General features: G+C 36.3%; 1 protein-coding gene across 1 annotated transcript in view; it reads right to left on the reverse strand.

The window, feature by feature from the left end:
* Nucleotides 1-2,095: 2,095 nt before the first annotated feature.
* LOC113052327 (coiled-coil domain-containing protein 102A-like) overlaps nt 2,096-23,621 on the reverse strand; it is a 60,265-nt gene continuing 38,739 nt past the window's right edge. Inside the window, exons 7-9 of the mRNA XM_026216780.1 lie at nt 11,283-11,453; nt 10,666-10,769; nt 2,096-3,706 (exon numbers count right to left, since the gene is read on the reverse strand). Coding sequence (XP_026072565.1) covers nt 3,565-3,706; nt 10,666-10,769; nt 11,283-11,453 — 417 coding nt within the window. The 3' untranslated portion in view covers nt 2,096-3,564. The remainder of the gene's footprint in view (nt 3,707-10,665; nt 10,770-11,282; nt 11,454-23,621) is intronic.

Genomic DNA, 23,621 nt, shown 5'->3' on the forward strand with positions numbered 1-23,621 from the left:
CAATAGCAGCACTCTGAGCTTGTGTTTAACAAGCATCAGTAAATAAGAGTGGTTCCTTTTAATTGGAACAATTGATAGATTTTTTTTAATCAAAGTGATGGAATCGCAGCTTTTTGTGCCCATGTCAAATGGGTTAATTTTGTCAATCTTTTTTCCACATCCTGAATTAGTTCTTAGATTAAAAACAGACAAGCACTTTTTTTCTCCCTAAATATAAGTGCTTAAAACGTAAAGACCACACAGTCAAACCAGAATGAATTGTGAATTTTTAGGATTGTGTAGAGTGTAGAGAAATTAGCCCATCAAAAAAAAAAAAAAAAAAAAAAAAAGAACAAAAGTTTATTTCTGATTCAGAATGTATTGCACATTTACCATGATATGGGTGGTTAGAAGCTTAAATAATCATTAATTTTCTCCTGAACATGTATTGTTTTTAGCTGCTCTCTGATGCTCTTTGGCTTGACATTTTCTAATTGGTATGGATGAAATGAGAGCAAATGTTACTGTAAATAGTGTTTTCAACATCTGGAATTCCAGTATTCACTTTCAAAGGGACAGTTCAACATTTTCTCTCCTTTTATCACTCCAAAATGGCTTTCTTCTGCATAACACAAAATATATTTTGTATAATGTTGATAACCAAACAGTTTTGATTATCATTGACTTACTTCCTTAACTGTATGGACACTGAGACATTTCTCAAAAAAGTCATACAGGGTTTGTAACAACATGAGGTTATATAAATGATGAAAAAATATCTTCCACATTGTGTTAGTCTGTATTATCTCTCATCTTTCTAGAAATTGTACTAGTCATGAATTATACCTCAAAAAGTAGTTGTTGAGGAGAGGTGTGGTATTAAGTTTCAGACTTGCAGTTTTCACCTGATAAATGATAAAACAAACAGATAAAATTTTCATAGACTTGTATTGTAGATGAATATTGTAGAGACCAGGGGTGGGACTTGTGCCAATAAGAACCAGCTAGCCCATAATAAACACTCAAGAGTACCTTAGAAACCACCTCAGCACTTACATCATCTTCAGAAAAGTTGCATTAACATCTAGTATCTCTGTATTTATCACATATATAGAAACAGTGAAGTTTTTATTTATTCTGGTAATTATATATAAGCAGTATGACCAAATATTATATGGAGGAGGGCAGAGATATGCAAAGCAAGCTTAAATACAGGCTATATTTTTAGCACATTCCACACAGTTCCTTCTGAAAGACTAAACTCAGGGTCAATGTGGTAAAGCATTACAATAAATGTGTTCTAGACACTCCGTGGGGAAATCTTGTTCATCTCTATAGATATTACCATACTGTTCTCGTTACATGCGCACCTTTGAGCCTTCATACTTGAGGTCTCCAGATGTCAGTGTTGAATTTCGCTTCCACAGAAGCACTTATTCCTCGACAAGTTTGAGATGTGGATAATTGGAGGCCATTAAAGGGGTCAGAAAGGAGTAAGGATGTTATTTTAGTCTTTGCCTGCTTCAGATGATCACTTGCTACATTAACTATAAGTGCAGGTAGAACGGAGGACACACTACATTAGGTAGCAAAGAAGTTAACACCTCGTCTCTTCTTCTTCAGTGGTACAGGAAGACTCTGTCAGCATCTGTCATACATGGGTGGAGGAGACAGGGATACTGGAGATGAGCTAAAGTGAAGATTTTAGAAGTTCAACAAGGTAAAAAAAGGGGGAAATAGAGAATAAAATATATTAAGAGGTACATGTTGGCCATTGGATGCTAAAGCTGTTCGGTCTCTGCACTATCATCATTATAATGGAACAGGACGTACTCAAAAACTCATAGCCAAAATATCCATTGAAGCAGAACACAACCTGATGCAGTTTAAACATATATTTAAACACACAAAATAATAGGTCTCTAGGGACTTTAGTTCCTGGCACCTTATGCTTTGGTGCACCAGCACCTTTCAACTGCATCTGCAAGTGCAGGGTGTAAATGTCTTCTGCAAAGTAAAAATGATTTAGTTTGGAGTCTGCTCAGCTATATAATCAAGCTCTCCTGAATAAACCACTTTAAAAAAGAATTTGTAAAAAAGAAAGTGCACAAATAAATAATTTAATAAATGGCAATATTTTATAAAAATATTGCAGTCGAAAACACTGCAATATTGGTGAATATAAGAGCTTTAAAGGGATAGTTCACCTAAAACTGACTCAATGTTGTTCCAAAACATGTATGCATTTCCTTCACACACAAACTCAGCATAGATTAAAATCACACTGTTCTGACACAAAATAACCGTCACACAGCCAGTATTTACTGTATATACACTAAACATTTATAGAGGTAACATACAAACACAGAAAAATACCAAAAAACTGTTATACAGTCCACTTAAGTAAAAAACAAACATCTGATAAATACTTTAATAAGACCAGTACAAATTTCCCAGTTGAAGATGAGTCAGTATTGGTCCCTATTGCAGATGCAGACAGTATAATATTGCTTAAAAGTCTGTTTAAAATCAACAGAACATTAGTTAAACGCACTGGTCCCTTTCAACAGGTTGAAATGCAAAAGGAGAACGCAATTATTCTTGTATATATTTACCAACCGACTCTTTCACAAACTACCCACAATCCCCTCCCCCCTTCCTATATAAAACAAGACTAGTTCTCCACTGCAAAGACAGAAACACATTTATATGGTCACCAAGAAAAACTCTGGGACAATTAAAACAGGACTACTTGCAAAAACCAAATCATTTGCCTGCCTCTTCGGTAACAACACAGCATAAATTAAATGTTCCCCAGACACAGGAAACATAATCGTGTTCTGAATGGGTGGTTTTGAATATTGATGCGAGAGTTGGTGTTAAGGCACGGAGATGTGTGGGAGGGCTGACAAAAGATTAAATAAGAAATCAAAATGAATGGGAAGAGCAAAAGGGAACAACTGGAAGGAAAGGGTGGCAAGAAAAATAATGATAATGCAGGTGATTGGAAAAAATGAAGAGGGGAGGCAGGGGAAAGCAATGGGTGCTTTTTTTGTAGGTCAGATAATAGATAGTAATGTGATGTGTCTAGACCTTGTCAATTTATTTCCAGGGAATCACTGTTTAAAAGTGTGAACAAGTAACAATTGGCTTTTCCTTGCTTTGAACTGTGTGCTCTTATTACTTTACCATGTGCATTCTAGGAGTCACTAGGCATCAAAGAGCTTTTTAGTGCTCATATGACCCTCAAAAGTCATAGGGTTTCAACAATTGAGTCTAACACCTGTACAAAGAACGTGTACAATGTTCTGTGTATCTTTAGATCAATCATCTATGTGCCATCTTGGACTATAACCAGGAATATACTGGTTGAGACAGAGAAGCAGATTTTTAGATGAGATTTCCGTCACACTTTAAGCTGTTGAAAAGGGGCTACTGAAACTGTTTGTGTTTATCTGTCTGCTGAGGATTGCGAAGTCTTTGTCCTCTTCTGGACTCAGCTGGGAGATGAAATGAAGGGGAAAGTGAAATGCTTGGGTGTGAGCTGCGAGTCTTTCGTACATTCCCAGGTTTGGAGGGAACAGTTTAGGGGATCTGGAGCTGCAGTTCCTCTTCCTCGTCTTCATCTGGGTCGCTAGGGGGGGCGTCTGCATCTTCAGGCACAAAACGAGAGGAAGCTGATGTCCTCATCTTGCCAAAGAGGCCAGGATTCTGCTGACGCCTCAGCCTTTCCCAAAAAATAAAAATAAATCAATGAATAAATCTAAAATAATGAAAGAAAGAAAGAAGTTCTTGGTACATTCTTGGTTACATCCATTAGAATAGGTACAACGAATCAGAAAAAAACACCAATAAAAACAGGAGTTCTGGGAATCAAAGTAACAGTACATGCTCCATTATTGCTGGCATGACAACCACTGGCAAACAACATTAATATGTGCTAATAGATCAATTCAGTTGGCTGAGGTCAACAGTGCATCAGAAAATAAACGCTGGCAACATTTCTAAATGTAATGTTGAAATAGAGTTGCTTTCTCTATCTGTCCAAATGCAAAATAGCTCAGAATAAGCAACCAGTGTGAAGTACAATAGATTAAATCTTTGTTTTTACAATGATTTATAAGATATCTGAATATTAGAGAGTATTATAACAGTAAACACAAACAGCTGGTCACCAGTACCCATAAGACCCTTCCATTCCATCACTTTTTTCATGCCCATCCTTTTTCTTTCAGTCTCTCTCACTCTGTCTTGCATCTTTATTCTTTTCAAGTACTGTACTTGTACATTTGTGATGTAACTGTAAGGAAATAATGGCCTTTTGGCATATCAGTAAAATATTTCCTGGTTATTAAAGTGCTGGCAGTGTAAACAGGTAATGTAAAACAATCATAACAACAAAAACAAAAAGAACAAGAGGTTGATGTTAGAAAAGAGGGGAGAGGAAAAAGCCCTCCTCTTGTCTTTGAACAGCTGATGACTCACTATATTGTTAGTGTTTGTATAACTGAACAGATGAAAAGCTTCTTGCCTCTCAGGGGCAAATAAGGGCCCAGGATCCTCCACGGAAGAGGGACCTACTGTCAGGAAACACTAAACACTGCTAAATTACACATTGCACTGTTTTGACCACAGTGCCTCGCTCACAGAGGCTAAAAGCTTTTTGAGTCCAAAGCTTAACAAGGCTGCAATTTACACTAGAGATCATAAATACAGAGACACACACAAACAATGAAACAAAAAAGATTCTTGTTGAGCCCACACAGTGACTCATGCCATCAGGCTTTATCGGAAAGACTATGAATATTTTAGCATGCGGATGACACAAATAACATGGAGATTATTTAAAATGTAGAATTTAAATACATATTTTTCTGTCATTTTTGATTATTGTGTTTTTTAAGTCCTTTACTAGAAATGAAAAATCCATGTGACCAATCACTCCGGATTATTAGAATTATTAGCATACATACATACACACACACACACACACACACACACACACACACACACACACACACACACACACACACACACACACACACACACACACACACACACTTATTATTTTCAAATAAGTCTCTTATGCTCACCCATACTGCATTTACCACAGAAAATGCCTTTAATATTGTGAAATATTTTTACTATTTAAATTAACTGATATATTTTAAATGTAATTTATATATATATTTTTATTCATGTGGTAGCCATGCTGAATTTTCATGCTGAAATATTGTAAAATAGTTTAAGCTGATAGACTGCTGTCACTGCTTGACAATTCATGTCAACTACCCATTTATAGTTCCTGAGCACGTGATCAGCAACTCTGCCAGCCTTTTATTCTACAATTTTATTATGGGGCAAAGAATCAATTGAGACCCTTAGGAATGTTATTATATTTTTTCTATTTTCATGTAAAAATGCTGCATTAATAGAGTATGGAATTGACTTCTGTGCTACCAAACCAATGGCAACCCAATGTGACCAATTGTTCTATTGTTCTATATATGATAGTCCCATTCTACTGCAAAGACATTTCCATTATCCTTTGTTTGAAATATTAATATATCCCCCTTTTCTACTTCCCCACATGCTAGTACAAAATAATAATGAAAAAAAAAACCTGTGCCGTTCCCCAGTACTGTTTCTAGGCATAGGCAAACTAGGCGGTCGCCTAGGGCACCACCAGCAGGAGGGGGAGCCAATATGTGCACGTACTGACACTACATTTTACTGGACTGAAATAATAACGAAAAAACTGACACTTTAAATCAACATTTCAAACAACAACAAAAAAAATTAAACACACAAAAAATTCTGGATTTTGCCTAGTGGGTCAAAATGGCTAGAAATGGCCCTTCCGTTCACTCTGCCACACAAAGCTGATGAGTTGCCTGTCTGTCAGTGAAGGTTAATGTCTGGAAACTCAGATAAGAACACAACTGGGGAGGCACATTCACATCTCATGCAAAGCCCCGTCATCATGCCTATGTCTTTGGGAAGCTCATTCCTTCACAGAGAACCATATCTGGCACATTCCTCAGAGCATTCAAGCTATCAGGTCTACAAAGTGCTTTGCAGAGAATTAACACTGTCACACACACACACACACGTCAGTAAAGCTGGTTCCGTGATTGGATTTAAATCGCCATCATCTGGTTCCAGATGGAGCAGTATTTACTACACAGAGCCATATTCATTGACAAGCTAGGCAATATCACGTTCATAATCGAATGTGATTTATCTGCAGTTATGAATGTGATATTGCCTAACTGTCACTGAACTACTGCTCTGTGTAGTAAATGCCACTCCATCTGAAAGCAGATGATGGTGATTTACTACCAATCATGGAACCGGCTTTACTGACGAGATGCACATGACAATCGCATGGACAGCCCTACTGTACATATTATAAATAATGATAGTTATTTATATATTTTAAATAATTTTAAATTCAAGAGAATTTGAGGAATTAAATTTGACCCCATTTATTTTCTTGAAACGTTATCGATCTAACTGCAAACTGCAATTAATTCTGCCACTGAAATAACTTTCCTTTTTAGCAGATTTCATCAATCCCATTTGTATTTCAACAGATTTGATCTAACTGCCTAATAGAGACAATTGTAATACGTTTAAGCCCCACTTTTTTTCATTTCATGTCCCATTTCACCAAAAAAAAACTTTACTTTATGGAGGTAAAATGGATTGTAACAGCCATTTCATGTTGAATTTAATATGCTCCTGTGACCTTAACAAAGCCAAGTGTGCATATATTATTGGAGCTTTTTACTGTATCAAAGTGGACATGCTGAAAATGTGATTTTGATCCAGAAAAATGGCATTCTCTATTTTAGTAAATTTTACACCAGCAAAAACACATTTTAGAAAAATACAACAAACCAAAACATACATCACTGCATGTATGTTTTTGTACATAAATGAATAGATATGATGTAATATAGTTAGATTTACTATAGATCATAAAGCCATAGGAGATCAACTTCACACCTGTATTACTTTTTAATCTGTGGAACATAAAAGAAGATATTTTGAAAAATATCTCAGCATTTTTTCCCCCCAATACAATGGTCAAGACATTGGTCATCAAAACAGTTTGCCTACTGACATATTTCTTAATTTCTTTTTTTACGTTCTGCAGAAGAAAAAATAGGTTTAGAATGACACAAGGGTGAGTAAATAGTGAAATAATTTGAAGTAATGTATGTTGTTTGAGCAACTTGAAGGGCTTTGTGGTGTTTTTACATTCCAAATAGACCATGAGTGTCTCAGTCAACATATATGGACAACAAAGAGTCGTACTAATGTAGCATATGTGACACGCAGACCTGGCACGCTGCTCTACTTCCTGCAGGGCTTAGGAACATTGTCTGCCCTCATATATCGATTTACACACCAAGTTTGATTATGTGATTATAGACTGAAGCACATACAGTCAATTACCATCTACTCTCTGTAGAGACTGAGTGAGAGAGGAAGAGAGAGGAAGAGACAGAGAGGCACAAATAAAAAAGAGAATTAGAACAGGGATGACAACAACAAGAGAACAACAATAAGCCACTAAGGGTGAACCAGAGATGAGAGCCTGTGAGTTCACAGCTTTCCAATGAAGAAAGAAGCAAATAGGCACAGTGGGGGTGCCAAATGGTGCTGCCGTCTCATGCTGCGAGACTAACAGGCAAACACAGCCGCTGCGAGTGGGACACCGGGCCAGTTCACCCTGTTAGAGGAGCCAACCTCAATCATGAGATCTGATCCTCTGTGTCCACCGCAGATTTTGTTGTTCATGGTATTCTGGCTCCAGGGCTTGAATTGGGCAGAGTCAGAGCCAGCTGGGAAAAGATGCGACTCTGAACTTCCTGTGGCATCAGATATGGGTATGGACTCTAAGTCACCTCAATGACTAAAGTGCTATGAGATCCTTAATACTGTCATTTCCAGCCTTCTCCTGTCACCTTGACAACACTTACTCCAAATCAGCCCCTAGACCATCCTCTGTCTCCATGACAACTTGGACAAGCGCTCAGCTCCATCTGTCGCCCTCTCCACCCATGGCCTGCTCCTCTCTTCCTCAATCACTGCTATAGTGCTGAACCCTGGCCCACCTCTCAGAAGGGCGGTCTGATTGTTCTCACATCCTTTCTTCAACTCTTCCCTTTCACTGTGATGTATGGCACTTGCTGACAGTCTAGTAAGCAACCTTTTCTCCCAACAGAGTGGTTAAAGTTTTTGAGCAAACATAATCTGAATAGAATTGTTATTGCTTATACTTGGGGCTAGGGGTTTGTTCAAATCTCTAAGCTTAATTATTAAACTTAATATTGTAACACCCCACAGCGTTAGAGCCCTGGACATGAATATAGAAATTTTTGAGAAAAGAATTTGAAGAATATCCTAAACAATGGCAATAATGCAGAGAGTGCTTCTTATTTATAATGCCCATATCTCTTGGTGTTCTTTGGATAAATTATTAAAAAAAAAAAAAAAAAAGAATGTTTGGCTGCTATTTTTACTTGTTGTTAATATTTTAGCCATGATATAATAAAGGCTTTTAAAAAATGTTTGGACTTAAACTAAAATATGCATTCTTCTGCCACTGCTGACAGTGTACCATACTAAAATATTACTATCATATATATATATATATATATATATATATATATATATATATATATATATATATATATATATTTTTTTTTTTTTTGTTACATATTTTGTATTCCATTATTTAGCAATGAAAGTGCAACAGTTTTTTATACTTATTCCTTAAAAGTACAAAATTGTTAATTGAACCATTTAGGAACAGGATTCCCTGGCAGATGATAAAATAAACAATACATTAAAGAATAAGAATTAGGAAAAGAACTTCACAGAGACATGGGGGTGAACTCTTTTAACACGGACCAGTAAGCAACCACATATAACTACCTAGCAAACGCTTAGCAATACTCTAATAACCACTTCTAACACATTATATCATGCACAGGCAAGCACCTCTCCTCTCCTTTACATTATGATTATATTTTATGTCACAAAGTCAGCCATTTTGTTTATCAACAGTCTGGACTGAATCCAACTGACATCTCTTTCTAAAAGGAAATATAACTTTGCACAAATCCAGTGTTAAGAACAAAAAAATCTGTAAGGTTGCATATTTTAGATAAATGACTTATGTCTTCATGACAATCTCATAATTTAATCATATGTATCTGCACAGGTGTGAAGTGGAGGAATTGTGCCATGTGAATGTCTTAATCATTAGAAGCTTTCCATCAAAGTCCCTCTAAACACCGTCATGCCGCCATGCCTGTCACTGTTCTCTCTACACTGCTGCAAGTCTCCCTGTTACTACGGTAACCCACATCCTGGCAGCCTGGGATTGGCTGCGTGTAGGTGCAAGCTTGAATGCAAGCAGAATAATGAGAGAGTGAGACTGAAAGAGAGAATGAGCCGAGGATATCATTGACAGTTTACACTATAAACCTGCCATCTTATTCATGATGTTGGGTAACAGAGAAGCTTATCCTGTATTCAATACTGCTCAGAAGACATCTGAACTGAACACAATATTCTCAAACGTCTCGCACAGTTTATAGAGACACTGCTGAGTTAGTGTGTGTGTATATTAGGGCTACCCCCTAATAGTTGACTAACAGTTAGTCTAAGAGAAGACGCTTGGTCGACCAAAATTTTATTGCTTAGTCGCAGAAAAATAAATTCCACACAAAATGGCAAAATCACATAGCCGTGATGGACAAATCGTTAACGGCTGGTCTATGTCGTAATATAGTGCATCGGAAAGGATATCCATACGCTCACCTAACTTTCATTGACCTCAAATATGGCTTATCATCTAAATTATGTATGTAGTAGCAACTTTATATTGCAGCTCAATTTAATGTTAGCCTAGTAAAAGTGCGCTGTTCGCGTGTTTGTGTGGAGTGTGGAAGCTTGGGTTACTGCAGGACAGATGGAGGTGCCGGTTTGATCATTTGCTCTTAAAATACTTTGTCATTTTTGGTCATCATACAGATAAGAGTAATGCATGTTTCTTATTTGTAAAGACCCTGTTTATTGATGTGCACTCAGAATAACAATGCAATGTTGTGCTTTTGTAAAATAAAGCAAACAGCATGCACTTTCTTTCGTCTCGGTCTCTCTGAATTTTAGCTAGTCACTTCAAAACTCAAAACTGTGTATTCTTGCTTTATTACAGACATGAAAAATATACCTATAGAGAGCGAAAATTTGGAATAAACCTATTCAAATAGAATATACATATTCTCAGATTATGTAATCCGTATGAAACAAAGGCGTATCCACTACGGTGGAGAGGAAGAGTGTTGTCGACTTCATCTCTTAAACCGAAAACAGAGAGCACTAGTGTATCAATAAATTATTAGAATGTTAATGCAGTGTACTTGCTGTTTTTCACTAACACATTCATAATTATTATATTTGCCGATGCGCTTCGGCAAGCCTTTTTGTGTGTGCGCTTGAGCACTTATTAGGCTATGTAGGCAATTAAGGCTCATTATTTTGATTTCTATGGTTTATAATAAAAGTGTTACTAATAATCGAGTAATGCTTAAAATAAACGACTACTCGTCAACCAGAAAATTCTTTAGTCGAGGGCAGCCCTAGTGCATATATTTATCTGGTTACCTGGATTGTAGGTGCTCCAGCTGAACTTGTAGGTTCTCTGTCTGCTCCACCTGCTCATCCAAGGACCTCTGTAGCTTTCTGGTCTGGTTATGAGCCTCATCCAACTAAAACAAATGCATAATACATACTATAGTTTACATGAATTAATCGTGTGTACTGTATATGCCTAGAAAACTTAAAGATTTGGTTTTCTGTGATTTACTGAGAATTGTTGCTGAGAATTCTACTCATTTAAATAAGTCACTAATGCAATGTCACCTAGCTGATGATCAAAAAAAAAAACTTCTGACAGTAAAAACGGACAGGAAGAATGAGTGGAAAATTATCTAATAATATATATATATTTTTTTACATATATAATTCATTATTTATTTTGTATAATATAATATAATATAATATAATATAATATAATATAATATAATATAATATAATATAATATAATATAATATAATATAATATAATATAATATAATATAATATAATATAATATAATAATGGTGATGGGGCCAATGCAAAATTACTAAAGTGAATAAAAAAAACTATGGCCAAAACAAAGAAAACCACAAAACACATTTGAAGCAATAATGAATATAATTTAGAGTGAATGCTTTGGTTCACCTCATCTTCAGCCTGGCCCAGCTCTTTCTTTAGTTCCTCCACCCTCAGTCGGAGCTTCTTAACTTCTGTCTCATGCTGCTCCACACGCCGGTTAGCATGTGCCAGCTCGGCCATCTTTTCCTGGTACTGTTTTTTAACCTTGGAGTGGACATGCCGCAAATCTGCCAGCTCCTGCAAGAGAGCAGACGTACTGACACCAAGCTCCAAATACAAAAGCCCAATACTGCTAAGTGTCATTAACTTTTCATATAGTTTGACACAGATTCAATATAAAAAGTGTGTACTTTGGGAGGGTCTTACAGTATTTACCTTATTGGCCTAACTCATGAATATTAATTACGGCTCTAACTATTAGATTGTACTGTACATTCACTAGGTTGTAGAAGCTTCTGGTCTGTATTTTTTCTTTGCGCTGCAGCCAAGCAAAAAGCTCTTGAATATAAAGGCAATTTCTTAAGGTCCTATAATGGTTACTTCTGTATACTCCTGCTTAAAACAAAAGGTGCTGGCTACATTATGAAGTATAAAGAAAACACATTCTGAGCTATCTTCAATAGGCCTAGATCAAAGTAAAGATTTACACATGCTATGTTTTTTAGAGATGAAACACATATCATATAGAGCTGGTAACTTATCAGAAATAAAAATACAGCCTAGTACCTACCTAGACATTAATACAATGGGACACAGTGCTTCAGTTCTCATCACAAAAAAGGACTGTGATGGGGAGCCCAAGTCATATCTAATCACCAAATAAAATGCCCCATGTCCGAAAAAGAACATTATGTTGCTAACAGAAGGTGAATTACCCTCCCATAGTGTTTGTTTTCTCCTAGTATTGTTATTTTGCTGTCATTAGAGTCTATTGCAGTCCACAGAACAGAAGTGAAAAAAGTTTTAACACCATCATGTTTGTAGAGTATAAAGTTCTGAAAAATGTACCACTATGGCACAAGAGAACAGTGTGTTATATCTATTTTCCATTACACCTGAATATTTTTGCTCTGCCTAACTTTTTTTTATACAGTTTTTGGGAATAGTGTAAATAAAAAAGCAAGGCAGAAACATTAAACTATGATTTTTTTAAATATATTATGAAAGCCATGGAAGTATTTCTTTACATTTACCATCTTGAAAACCTCTCAGAACAGCCACTAGAAGCTGTGCCCTGATTAGGAACCGGAAACCGCAGCCTCAAGTATTTAAATCAGACAAGACAAACTAACACATAATGTACATAATGTCTGCTGTATTCAGTTGATCTTGCGGTCAGACAAGGTATGATGAGGCATCTGAACAGAGACATGCACTGTACCACAGCCCATATACTGTTCCAATCAACGAAGGAAAACAAAGACAAAACAAAATTAAGTGAAATAAAGGGGGCCCGTGGAACACACTCGGGATGATATCGTACTAGAAAACCCCGGCTCATTTATTGACTTTTTTTTATCTGATTAAAACAAACAACGAAAAGATCTCTTTACATTTTTACATTAAAGCGGTCATATGATGCTTTTTAAATATCATTATGTTGTATATTTGATTTAACAAAATATGCTGACATGCTTTAATGTTAAAAAAAAACATTATTTTTCAAATACTGTACATTATTGTAGGTCCTCTATGCCCGCCTCTCTCAAGCGCTTAGTTTTCTACAAAGTCCCTCCTTCCGACAATCACAGTCTGCTCTGATTGGTCAACTGACCCAGTGCATTGTGATTGGACAAACAGCACAAGCACTCGTAGTAAATGTAACACCCCTTTCCATAATCGTGAGCTTCATCTTTCAAAATAAACGTAAAGACGGTTAATAATGTCCTTCGTTTTACCATCAGTTCAAGCCCGAAAGGATTCTTTGAGTGTGAGTAGAAGACGAATTTTCATTCTCGGATGAACTAAACCTTTAAAATGATTAAAGGTGACATGTTTCTATTTCAAATAAATGCTGTTCTTCTGAATGTTCTATTTATCAAAGAACCCTGAAAAAAATGAATAATTAAAAGCAAAAACAATAATTAATAAAAATATATAATTGACCAAGAAATTCTAGATCTGTGTATAATGCAATGGTTTTTCCATTACATTGGCAACATATAGTATATGACACAACCACTTCAACAGTTCAGTCACTCACAATTTCTTGTGCATATCTCTAGGAGAGAACTAACTGGGTATGATCTATTTAGTGTTCTCATTACCTTCTCCTGTTTCTGTACACACACAGAGAGACCATACAGTGAGGGTACAAAGAGAGAAAGAGAAAGAGTGGGGATGGGGTGGAAGCCAAAGGGAAGCACCAGAAACCATTCATAATTGAAGAGGATAATCAAGTGGCTAGACAAGTCTCATTCATATTGTACCTGCATCACATGAGCAACCAAAAAGTATATTTGTTTTAGAGTGGGAGCATGTATGCACACATACATACTTTTTTAGTATCAATGGTTCAACCTTTTCATACTGATATGAAAGATTAGACCTTAAAAGATAGCAACAGCATAAGAGGACACAGAAGAATGAAAAGCACACACACACACTTATACTCTCGAAGCCACCTGGCAGAATGAGAATCCCAAGCCGCTATGTTCTATTGATTTCTGGATCACTGGAAAGGAGGACAAGCTCTACTGGTGTTTTTACTGAGAGAGCAGTTACACAGCATAGTTAACCCCAGAGCAAATCACACTGCTCTGTTTGTGGAGCACATTGCTTAATATGGCCTTCTTAAGTCCTGTACGTGCAAGCGTATGTGTGTGTGGGGTGATCAAAGATTATAAGTGGTTTTGCCAGATCAAAATGTATTTAAAAGCAGGTAAATGGGATCATGTCATCTGAAATTTCTTTGATATTTTGCTACAAGAGGTCCAGTTTCCTAATCTAAATGTAAAATGTTTGATTAATTACTTTATTTTATGTTCATTGTTATTATATTACTTTTGAAATGATTTTAGTTAATTTGTCCTGGGTTGGTTGTAAAGAGATTGAAAATTAAATATGTAAAAAGTATCTGTAAAAATAACTTCTATAAACTGATGAACCAAACACTCTGTGTGGGGTATCATATGCAGCACTGCTTATAGGGAAGAGTGACTGACCCCTGATTATTTTGTGAATGTATTACAGGCTTTGCAAGAAGCTGTTTTGAAAGATGGTGCTGCATAAACTAGATTTGACCTAAAAGAAAACTTGCCACCCCTGAGTAGACATAGTTCTGTGAGCAAAAAACAGCCCGTTTAATTTGAAAGGGTTAAAACAATATTTATTTTAAAAAAGTAAATCAAATACGAAATAAGTTTACTATCAACAAAATTACTAAAAATTTAAACCAAAATAAAACTATTAATATAACTATTTAGAAAGGTTAAAAAACAAACAAGATTACTAAAAATTAAAATTATATATATATGTATATGTATATGTATATATATATATATAGTACAGACCAAAAGTACAGTACAATTTTCATAGTCATTAAAAAATTAAGAAAACTCTTTGAATGAGAAGGTGTGTCCAAACTTTTGGTCTGTACTGTATATATATATATATATATATATATATATATATATATATATATATATATATATATAATGATTAATCATGCCCCAGCTGCTACACTATTGGCAATGAGCCTTGCCAAATCAGGTTCAATGATATGGAGGAAAAATAAATAAATAAATAAATAAATAAATAAATATAGTCTTGTAAATTTAGTTTGTGAAACGATAGACAGTCAGGTAAAAAAAAGTTCACTGGTCATGCAAGGCAGTGGTGAAACATTGTCTGTGAAAGTAGTAAACTTCAAAGAAAGTATAGAGATTAGCGGGAGGTAAAAATACAAATGACATCATATCGAGAAAAAGAAAAAGATAACAAGGAGCCTGTGATTTAACAGCCTTCTCCACTTAAAAGTTAAATTTTTCATTTGGGGTAATTTGGGCCTAGCCATCTTTGGTGAGTGTTTTGATAGTGAAAGAAAGCGGAAAGAAAGAGGGGCCGGGATGAATAAAACCTGCCACGTCTTGATGAATGATCTATGATGCTACTGAAATTAACTGCAGCAGAAGGAAATAGAAACCTGGGATACGGGAACAGACACCTGATCATCACATACAGATTCACACATACTGTTCTACACACATGGGAATACAACGAGAGAATGTGAAGACAAAAAAAATAATATAAAGAGGAATGCAAACAGACAGATTCGCCCGGAGTCAATGAATAAAGATAAGCGAAGACAAGTTGAAGCTGTAGAGCCACGTGGGGGAAGGCTGTTAAATGTTTCCCCCTCAAGGCTTTCAGATCCTGAATTCTGCTCAAACATCTGGCCCACTGTGCTCAGAACACACAGCTAGTGACGCCAGACACAATCACATCTCTCTGTCTCCCACTCTCGCTATAAAAGATCAGAATTACATGCACGGTCCTAGAATATTCTATATCCTTTTCAATTTGCTTTTCATGCAGCAGCAACGAGAGCAGGGAGCAGAGAGCCAAGATCTTTTTGACATGCGTGCATCGAGACAGCTGAAAGCAGACAAGGCTTTAGGAGGTTGAAATATATCATATTATTTAGTGAATTATACGGGAGAAAAATGGCTTCAGCTAAATAAATATGTTAAAATATTTCTGCCCGCTTTGTAGTTCTCTGAATAGAGTAGGTTTTATTTATTTCTGGAGCTCAAATCTAACCCGTGCTTTCTCACTTTAATCTAACTTAAAGAAAAAAGCAAACTCCATTCCTGGTGTTGGTATATATATATTTCCTCACACCCACATAACTAGTTATACAAGCCAGCCATGATAGCAGCCAGAGACTGCAGAAGCAGAGGATGCAGTGTGTAACACTCAGGAGAAATCATGATGCTGAATACTGTATGTACTGTAGGCTTTAGTCTTGCTCTGCAGTTAAAAGGGTCAATGGACTGTTAATTTACTCTAGAACATTCATTAGCTTGACCATCCTGAAGAGAGACACAGAGAGAAAACCCCCCAGAAATGTTGTAAATCCTCATTTAAGTGTTTTTCAACATAAACATACAACAATACGACAATATAAAGTCCATTTAAAATGCACTTCGATATAACTTTATCATGACTACAAGAAATTTACTAAATTATATTTAATACTTTTGAGCAGGTATGCATTAAAATGATTAAAAGTGACAGTGAAGACATTATTAAAGTTACAAAAGGTCTTTATTTCAAATAATAATTAATAATTACATTTATCAAAGCCTCCTGAAAAAGTATCATGGTTTCCACAAAAATAAATAAAATAAAACTTTTTAAAAGCACAAAAATTAATTTTAATATAAACAATAACATAAATAATTAATATTATTATTATGCAACATTTAAATGCAATTCAAGTCTTTCTCTATTCAAGTAGATAGGAGCTGTTTTTGCATGGCTGGAAACAGCTGCTCAGGGGCGTTACTAATATGGCTGCCAAGGGACTTTGTGGTAGCTTAGTGACTAAAGATCTGCACTAGTAAAATAAGGTTGTAACTCCAAATCCACTAAGTGGAGATCCATGATCTAGAGAGTCTCTCTTACTAAGGAGTCCTTGAGCGCTGCTCTGGGAGAAATGCCTACTTTAGGTTGCTTTACATAAGAAAACATCTTTTAAATGAACACAAACTTCAACATGTGCAACTAAAATCCAGCACAACCCCCGATCCTGCCTAACAGTTATCATTACAGCTGAGGATTAGATCAAGTCCAATAAGACCGTGAAAAGAGAGCGTGGTCTGGGGGCGGGATGCCTCAGTCGATGGGAAAATGGGGGGGATGTAGGAGTCGCTGAAGCCATAATTGTTTCTCTGCCAGTTAGTGCCTTCCTAACACTATTTCTCTTGACAGACTGAGAGGATGATTCACTCTCTCCAGCTTCACAGTGGGCAAGAACAGTGGACAAGGAGCTATGATAAAATAGTGTCTGTGGCTTTCAGTGGCCCTGACCTGGGAAGAGGGAACATGCAGTTCAACCGGCCAGGAAAATGGATGTGCCGTCTACAAAAATAGAATTTGCTGTGCCTTTCAAATGAATGGTGCTTTGTGAGCAATCTACACTGCCTGAATCTAAATTGGAGTTCACCTTAAGAGTCTTCAGGCAGATTGGTGGCTTTAACAAGCAACCTTACAGAAAGGGTCCAAAATCAACACATGCTAAATCAAGTAACAACCAAATGCAAGGTACCCACCACCACTTGGCTAATCACTTCATTAGGAGCTGACACATAATGCTGCGAGTAACACACTGACCTGTTCTGTTTTTCACAATTATGGAAAGTTATTATTTTAAAAATGAATAAAATGTGACCTTAGATCACAAAACCAGTCATAGGTAGCATGGGCATATTTGTAGCAATAGAAAAAAAAATACATTGTATGGGTCAAAATTATCCAGTTTTCTTTTATGCCAAAAATCATTAGAATACTAAGTAAAGATAATGTTCCATGAATATATTTTGTAAATTTCCTTGTGTTAATATATGAAAACTTAATTTTTGATTAGTAATATGCATTGCTAAGAAGAAAAAAAGAGAATTCCGGGCTGAGAACGCTTGCAACCGTGCTGCGCCATACCTGGCTCACGTGAAAATACAACTGTAAACATAACTGACTGTCCTTAAAACTGGTCGCCCCGACAATACAAAAAACAGCTATATTCAAGCGCGAATGAAGATCATTTCACGGGGGATGCTAGGTGTAAAAAAACAACAACAACAAAAAAGGATTATTAGAATCTCAAAATTGAAAATCGAATGTCAATCCACTGAACAAATATTTGAATAACAGTCCAGCCCTAAAGTTTATCCGAGAGAGAGAGAGAGAGAGAGAGAGTACCATTACAGAATTTAGAATACTATTTATGCACAGTATTTGAAATAGGGGTGTCGTGATATACCGGTATTGAAGATAACCGTGATATTTAAACAACAGTTATTGATATAGTGTTAATTTAGTGTGACGATACACCAGTATTAGCGATAACCACGATATTTAAAATGAACAGTTCTCTTATGATAACACCACATGTAAAAACTCCAGGGCCAGCACCTGGTTGAGCTCCCAGGTGGCGGTATTGTGCCTTAATTAACGCTGACACTGTCACACAAGAAGAAGACGCAGAACTCAAAGATACTCTGAGGAGAGCCGTGTTCATCAAAGTTGTCATTATTTTTCTAGCCATAGAAGGGGAAATGTTATATTAACCTGTTAAGAGCGGTTTTCTGTGTCCATATATTTAAGTAAAGGTGATTATTTTAATAAGTACCGCGTTTTCTTTACTCGTCTTATTTTTGTATTTGCAATAAACACGGCCTGTGCATAACACTTTATTTCTTTGTTCACATCTATTAACAGTTACACGATTAAAACTTATCTTGAAAAGCTGAGTGACCACATTTCTACATTAAAGGTGCCATATGCAAAAATTGAGGTAAAATATCCATAACATGACCTACACGCATCAAAAGAATGAGAAGAAATAAGGGCGATGATGTCATAAAAAAAATGTCAAGTTATAGTGCTGCAGAGATATCAACCTTAATTAGCATTAGCATTACTAGCCCCGGCCCGACAGGTGTCGTAATACCAGTTTCGGCCATGGGAGGCGGTATGCGGGCAACATAACCACCAGCCAACCTGCAATACACGAATAACTCGCACGGCTTGTGGGCGTGTACTTGAACTTGATGTCAATCGTGTGGAAAGTACAGCCCACTACGTTACTTCATTTCAGTTCAGGGAAGAGAGAGAAATGATGTCTCAAGCCCTTGGCAAGAGACCCCTACCACCAACACCTGCTACAGGGAAACAACCGCGCTCGGAATCACAAATCAAATCCGATAAGGAGCCGAACCAGAGTAAACATTGGCACTGCTTTTAATCGCTGGAGACAACTGATGGACCATAAAGAAATGAGGCTCGACTCCGAACTTGCAACATTTCTAACAGTAAGTTAGATGCTGTTAGTATTTCGCTAGAAGTTTTTTTTATATGTTTGTGTATTTGTTTTCGGGAAGTTATAACATAGCAATGTATCGAAGGCTGTTCGATAAATGTGCTAATGTTAGCGATGGCTAACCGTAGCTGCATTTGATAATTAGCTAGCTATAACTTAACGTTACCCATTTTATTATATCATAACTAACCTGCTCTGTCTAGTATGTTGGTCTCCGTGTCCTCTTTGCTTTGTGGTTTTTCTGTGCGTGAAAAAATTGATGTGTGGTGTGAAAGCATGTGAAAAGAGTCAATTGCGTGTGTCTCACAGTGAATGCTTGAGAGTTGGCACATTAGTTCTCAAGCAAAATAAAGGACAGGTTGATTATTGCTGTTTAGTGTTTGTATTAATCTATGATGTGTCCCTGTTTGCATACAGGGACATAAAAAATAAATTAAAAGTGATACGTGGACCAAGGTGTCTGAGATTGTTCATTTTAAGTAAAGGATCATAATATTTCATCCACAACAATATTTAATAAGGTAATACCTCCTTGTGGTTAGTCTGCACGAGATCAACAAGCTTGTTTGCTTTGTGGCCGCTTTAAATACAAAATAAGCATTCGATCTATGTTAGAGCGTCTGAGCCCTCACAAATCTTTCTGCAGCGTTGTGAGCAGAGCAGCAAGAGCGATTTTTGACGCTCTAGACGCCGACGGTGTGAACGCACAGTTAGGCTTCGGCTATGGCTGTAGTGTTGTTGTGAAAGTAGGGGCGGAGCATAGAGACTATGCCGTTTCTCGTTTGTTACTCTAGAGTAGACCAATTCACTTTATTGAGGCATACTGCCCCCATCTGTTATGGAATGTGGAGTATGACTTGATTTTTTTTGCCAAACATTACAGATGGCACCTTTAAACTTGTAAAATGGTCACAGTGCTATGCACTTAATGCCTCATCTGCGGTCATTCTTCAATAATGTTCATTAGTTAAAATCAGTTAATTACATTAGTTAACATATAGAAATAACATAAATAATGATGATAGATATTTCCACAGCATTTATTAATCTTTGTTCATGTTAATTTCAGCATTTACTTATGCCTTATTAAAATCACAAGTTGTGTTTGTAAAGATTAATGCATTGTGGACTAAAACATGAACGACACTATTTTAATTATCATTAACAAAGATTAATAAAATGTGTAATAAATGTATTGTTCGTTGTTCATTCATGTTAGTTAATACATTAATGTTAACAAATTACATCTTCTTGTAAAGTGTTACCATTAATATTTATTCATCATACTGTTGAACTTGACAGTATTTTCTCGCTTATTTCATAGGCGCTTCAAAGAAGACGGAGAAAGCCAGAATCTTGTGTCCTGCGTTCATCAGTATCCTTATGTTTGTTGGGTGTAAAAGAAAAACTCAATAAACAAATTAAAAAACAATTTGTCTGATATCTTTTCGCCCCAAGGTTTAAATATAAATATTAAATAGATATCATGATATATCGATATCATGAATTCTTATGGCCACAATAACGTGATATGAAAAACCAAATATTGTGACAGCCCTAATTTGAAATAAGTTAAACAAAGCTTCATTAAAATGCCAGAAGACAGATGCACAGACAAAAACAACCATGACCCTCTGCTGGCCTTGTGCTGGAGAGCTGAGCTGGTAATGTTGGTGTACCGCTGTAAGGATTCTTGAAGCAATAAATTGCAGCATGCAAGAAGGCCTCATTCTGACTACATAGGACCCCTCGAAACATCACATGACCTTTAACCCCAACATCAGATTTAAAGTGAGACTATTTCATCTGATCTAGCCCCTCTTACTTTCCTCATTCAATTCTGAGGTTCCAATTACTTTTTCCTTTGCTCCCCTTCTCTGTTTCTCACTCTCCTGTCACCTCTTCCATTCAGCTTCTATGTCTCACCTTCATTACCTCCATGCAATTTCACAGTGCGGATCCATTGTCCACTGTGATTGCACTGTCCATCCGTCCATACCCCCCCCACCCCACCACAATCTTTCTATTGTAAGTGAGATGAACACTGCACTCTCTTTCGGCACATTATCCTCATATCGTCATCCTCATCAATCCTCTCCCTCTTTTTTGCAGACTGCCTTCAGTTTAACCTTCATTTCACCTCCCCTACTTTTCTTTCCTATCGGTCCTGAGAGAAGGCTTTTTTGCTGACCGAGAGCAATCCCTGGACCCAGACATTTGTATCAGAGCTGCTCAACCCTTACATATCAATGTCTAGGCTTATGCATCAGAATTTAAAATGTTCTGAATCTACAAATATGCAAATCTGGAAGAGGTTTTCCCGATCCCCAACTGATTTGTCAATGAGAAATACAGGGGGGAAAAACTTGGATCATTTAGTTAATGCATTCCATACCTTTTCTACATTACATTCCACACATACATACGTCCACCTTGTCGTTTGTCCCTTTGGGTTCGACAGTGTGCTGTAGATCACCATTAATGGCATGTTGTCAGTGCTGGCTAACTGGGACATCAGCCTCAGTGGCTCATAAATAAGCCATAGCAGTAGCTGCTAATGGGTTAATTTAAACTCAGACCTGCAGTAACAGGCCTCTACAGACTGGTGTGGGATCGTGGGACAGCTGACTAATGTGTGGACATGGTCCCCACACATAGGAACTTTATTAAAGAGAATAAAGCATAACATTAAAGAGAAAAGGAGTTCAAAAAAGTGAAAATGGTCATTATTTTCAGATCCTCATGTTTGTCATCCACTGAGGTGGTGATGGGCAGTTCTAAATATATGTCAAATTTTAAGTTTATGCTGAAGTACTAAAATTACTAAAACAAATAAATAAAAACTATAAAATATAAATAATAAATTCTAGTACAAATATTTTAAATAAAAACAAATAAAAATGACAAAACCACCTAATTAATCAAATTAAAATGTAAAAATAAAAGTTAATAAAAGCTTAAAATATAAATAATAATAATGGTATAACAATATATAAATAATAGATAAGACACCATGGTGTGTGTAGATATTCATTGTCAATATCTAATCTGCTGCTGATGGATGCAGTTTAAAGGTTTAAAGTATTTTTCTCTGCTGTGCTATCAAAACTTTTTTTTTTGTTCAGTTAAGCAGTCTGACATATCATTTTCTGCCTCAACCAACGGCAAGAGTTTGGGGGAGGAAACTTTTCTGGAAAAAGTAATTTTTCCAAATCCATTTTGTTGTTGCTAGTGGTGCAGAAATTATAAACCTCACCTTTCAGCTCTTGCACTGCATAAAAAGCAAATAATCGTCGACAATTTAGGAGACAAAGTTAAAGGAATGAGAGCAGGAAAATACTGATGGATGAAAAAAAAAGAGGAGAGAAAATGTGAGACACCTCAATCAGTAAAGAGCCGACCCCTGTGAGAAAAACACAGCAGGCCCAAATGGAAAACCTCTAGAGAAGCAGCCCAGAACCTGAGAGGCAAGACAATTCATTTCACACTGGCTTATTCCAGATGTAACACACGAGAGGAGCTGATTTACACACACACACACACACACACACACACACACACTGTATCATATGCTGCTTTCAAAACCAGAGAGGCAAAACAGAGCACATGGGCTCCCACATTGGCTGTCAATACTGTTTACTGCATTTCCATCAGAAACTGGGAGCAACAGCAGCAGATGAGCAGCCAATATAGACTCATTAATCACTGTGACTGGTGAATGAACCCTGTCTCTACACCGTCAGAGCAGGAGGGATAAACACCTGTGCAGAGATGCAAGTGGTTGGCCAGATGTTGAAGGATTTTAAGGACAGACATTGAACAGAACGTGAAGAGCACAGCTGTATATGGAGAAAGAATGAGATACAGATGACAGTACGCACAGACGACAAGACTTGTTTTTCCCTGAACTTCAAAACCTTTTGATCTAAATAATTTGGCAAAATGCTTAAAATAAATTTAGCAGACAATTGTAAATTTGTCATTTTTTTATAAATATATATTACTGCACAAAACTTTAATTAACTTACTATTTAATCAGCCATTATTTATTGTTTCACCACTACACAATTTCTCTGCTTCCATTTTTGTTATTTAAAATAATAATACAAATGATGATAAATAAAAATAAAAGATCATTATAAATATTAACATTTTAATAGCACTTTTCACGCATGCAATACAACTCAAATGGCTTCAGAGATCAGAATAAAACATTTGAAGAAAATAAATAAGAGTATAATAAAAACAAATATACAAATGTAAATAGACACATTATTTTTTATAATAAAAGTAATGTCACCTTTTTATGATAAGCTTTTTTTTATTACTTAACTACACAATTCCAATACTTCCATTTGTGTTAT

The sequence above is a fragment of the Carassius auratus genome, chromosome 32, assembly GCF_003368295.1.
Source record: "Carassius auratus strain Wakin chromosome 32, ASM336829v1, whole genome shotgun sequence".
In the NCBI taxonomy this organism is placed as follows: domain Eukaryota; kingdom Metazoa; phylum Chordata; class Actinopteri; order Cypriniformes; family Cyprinidae; genus Carassius; species Carassius auratus.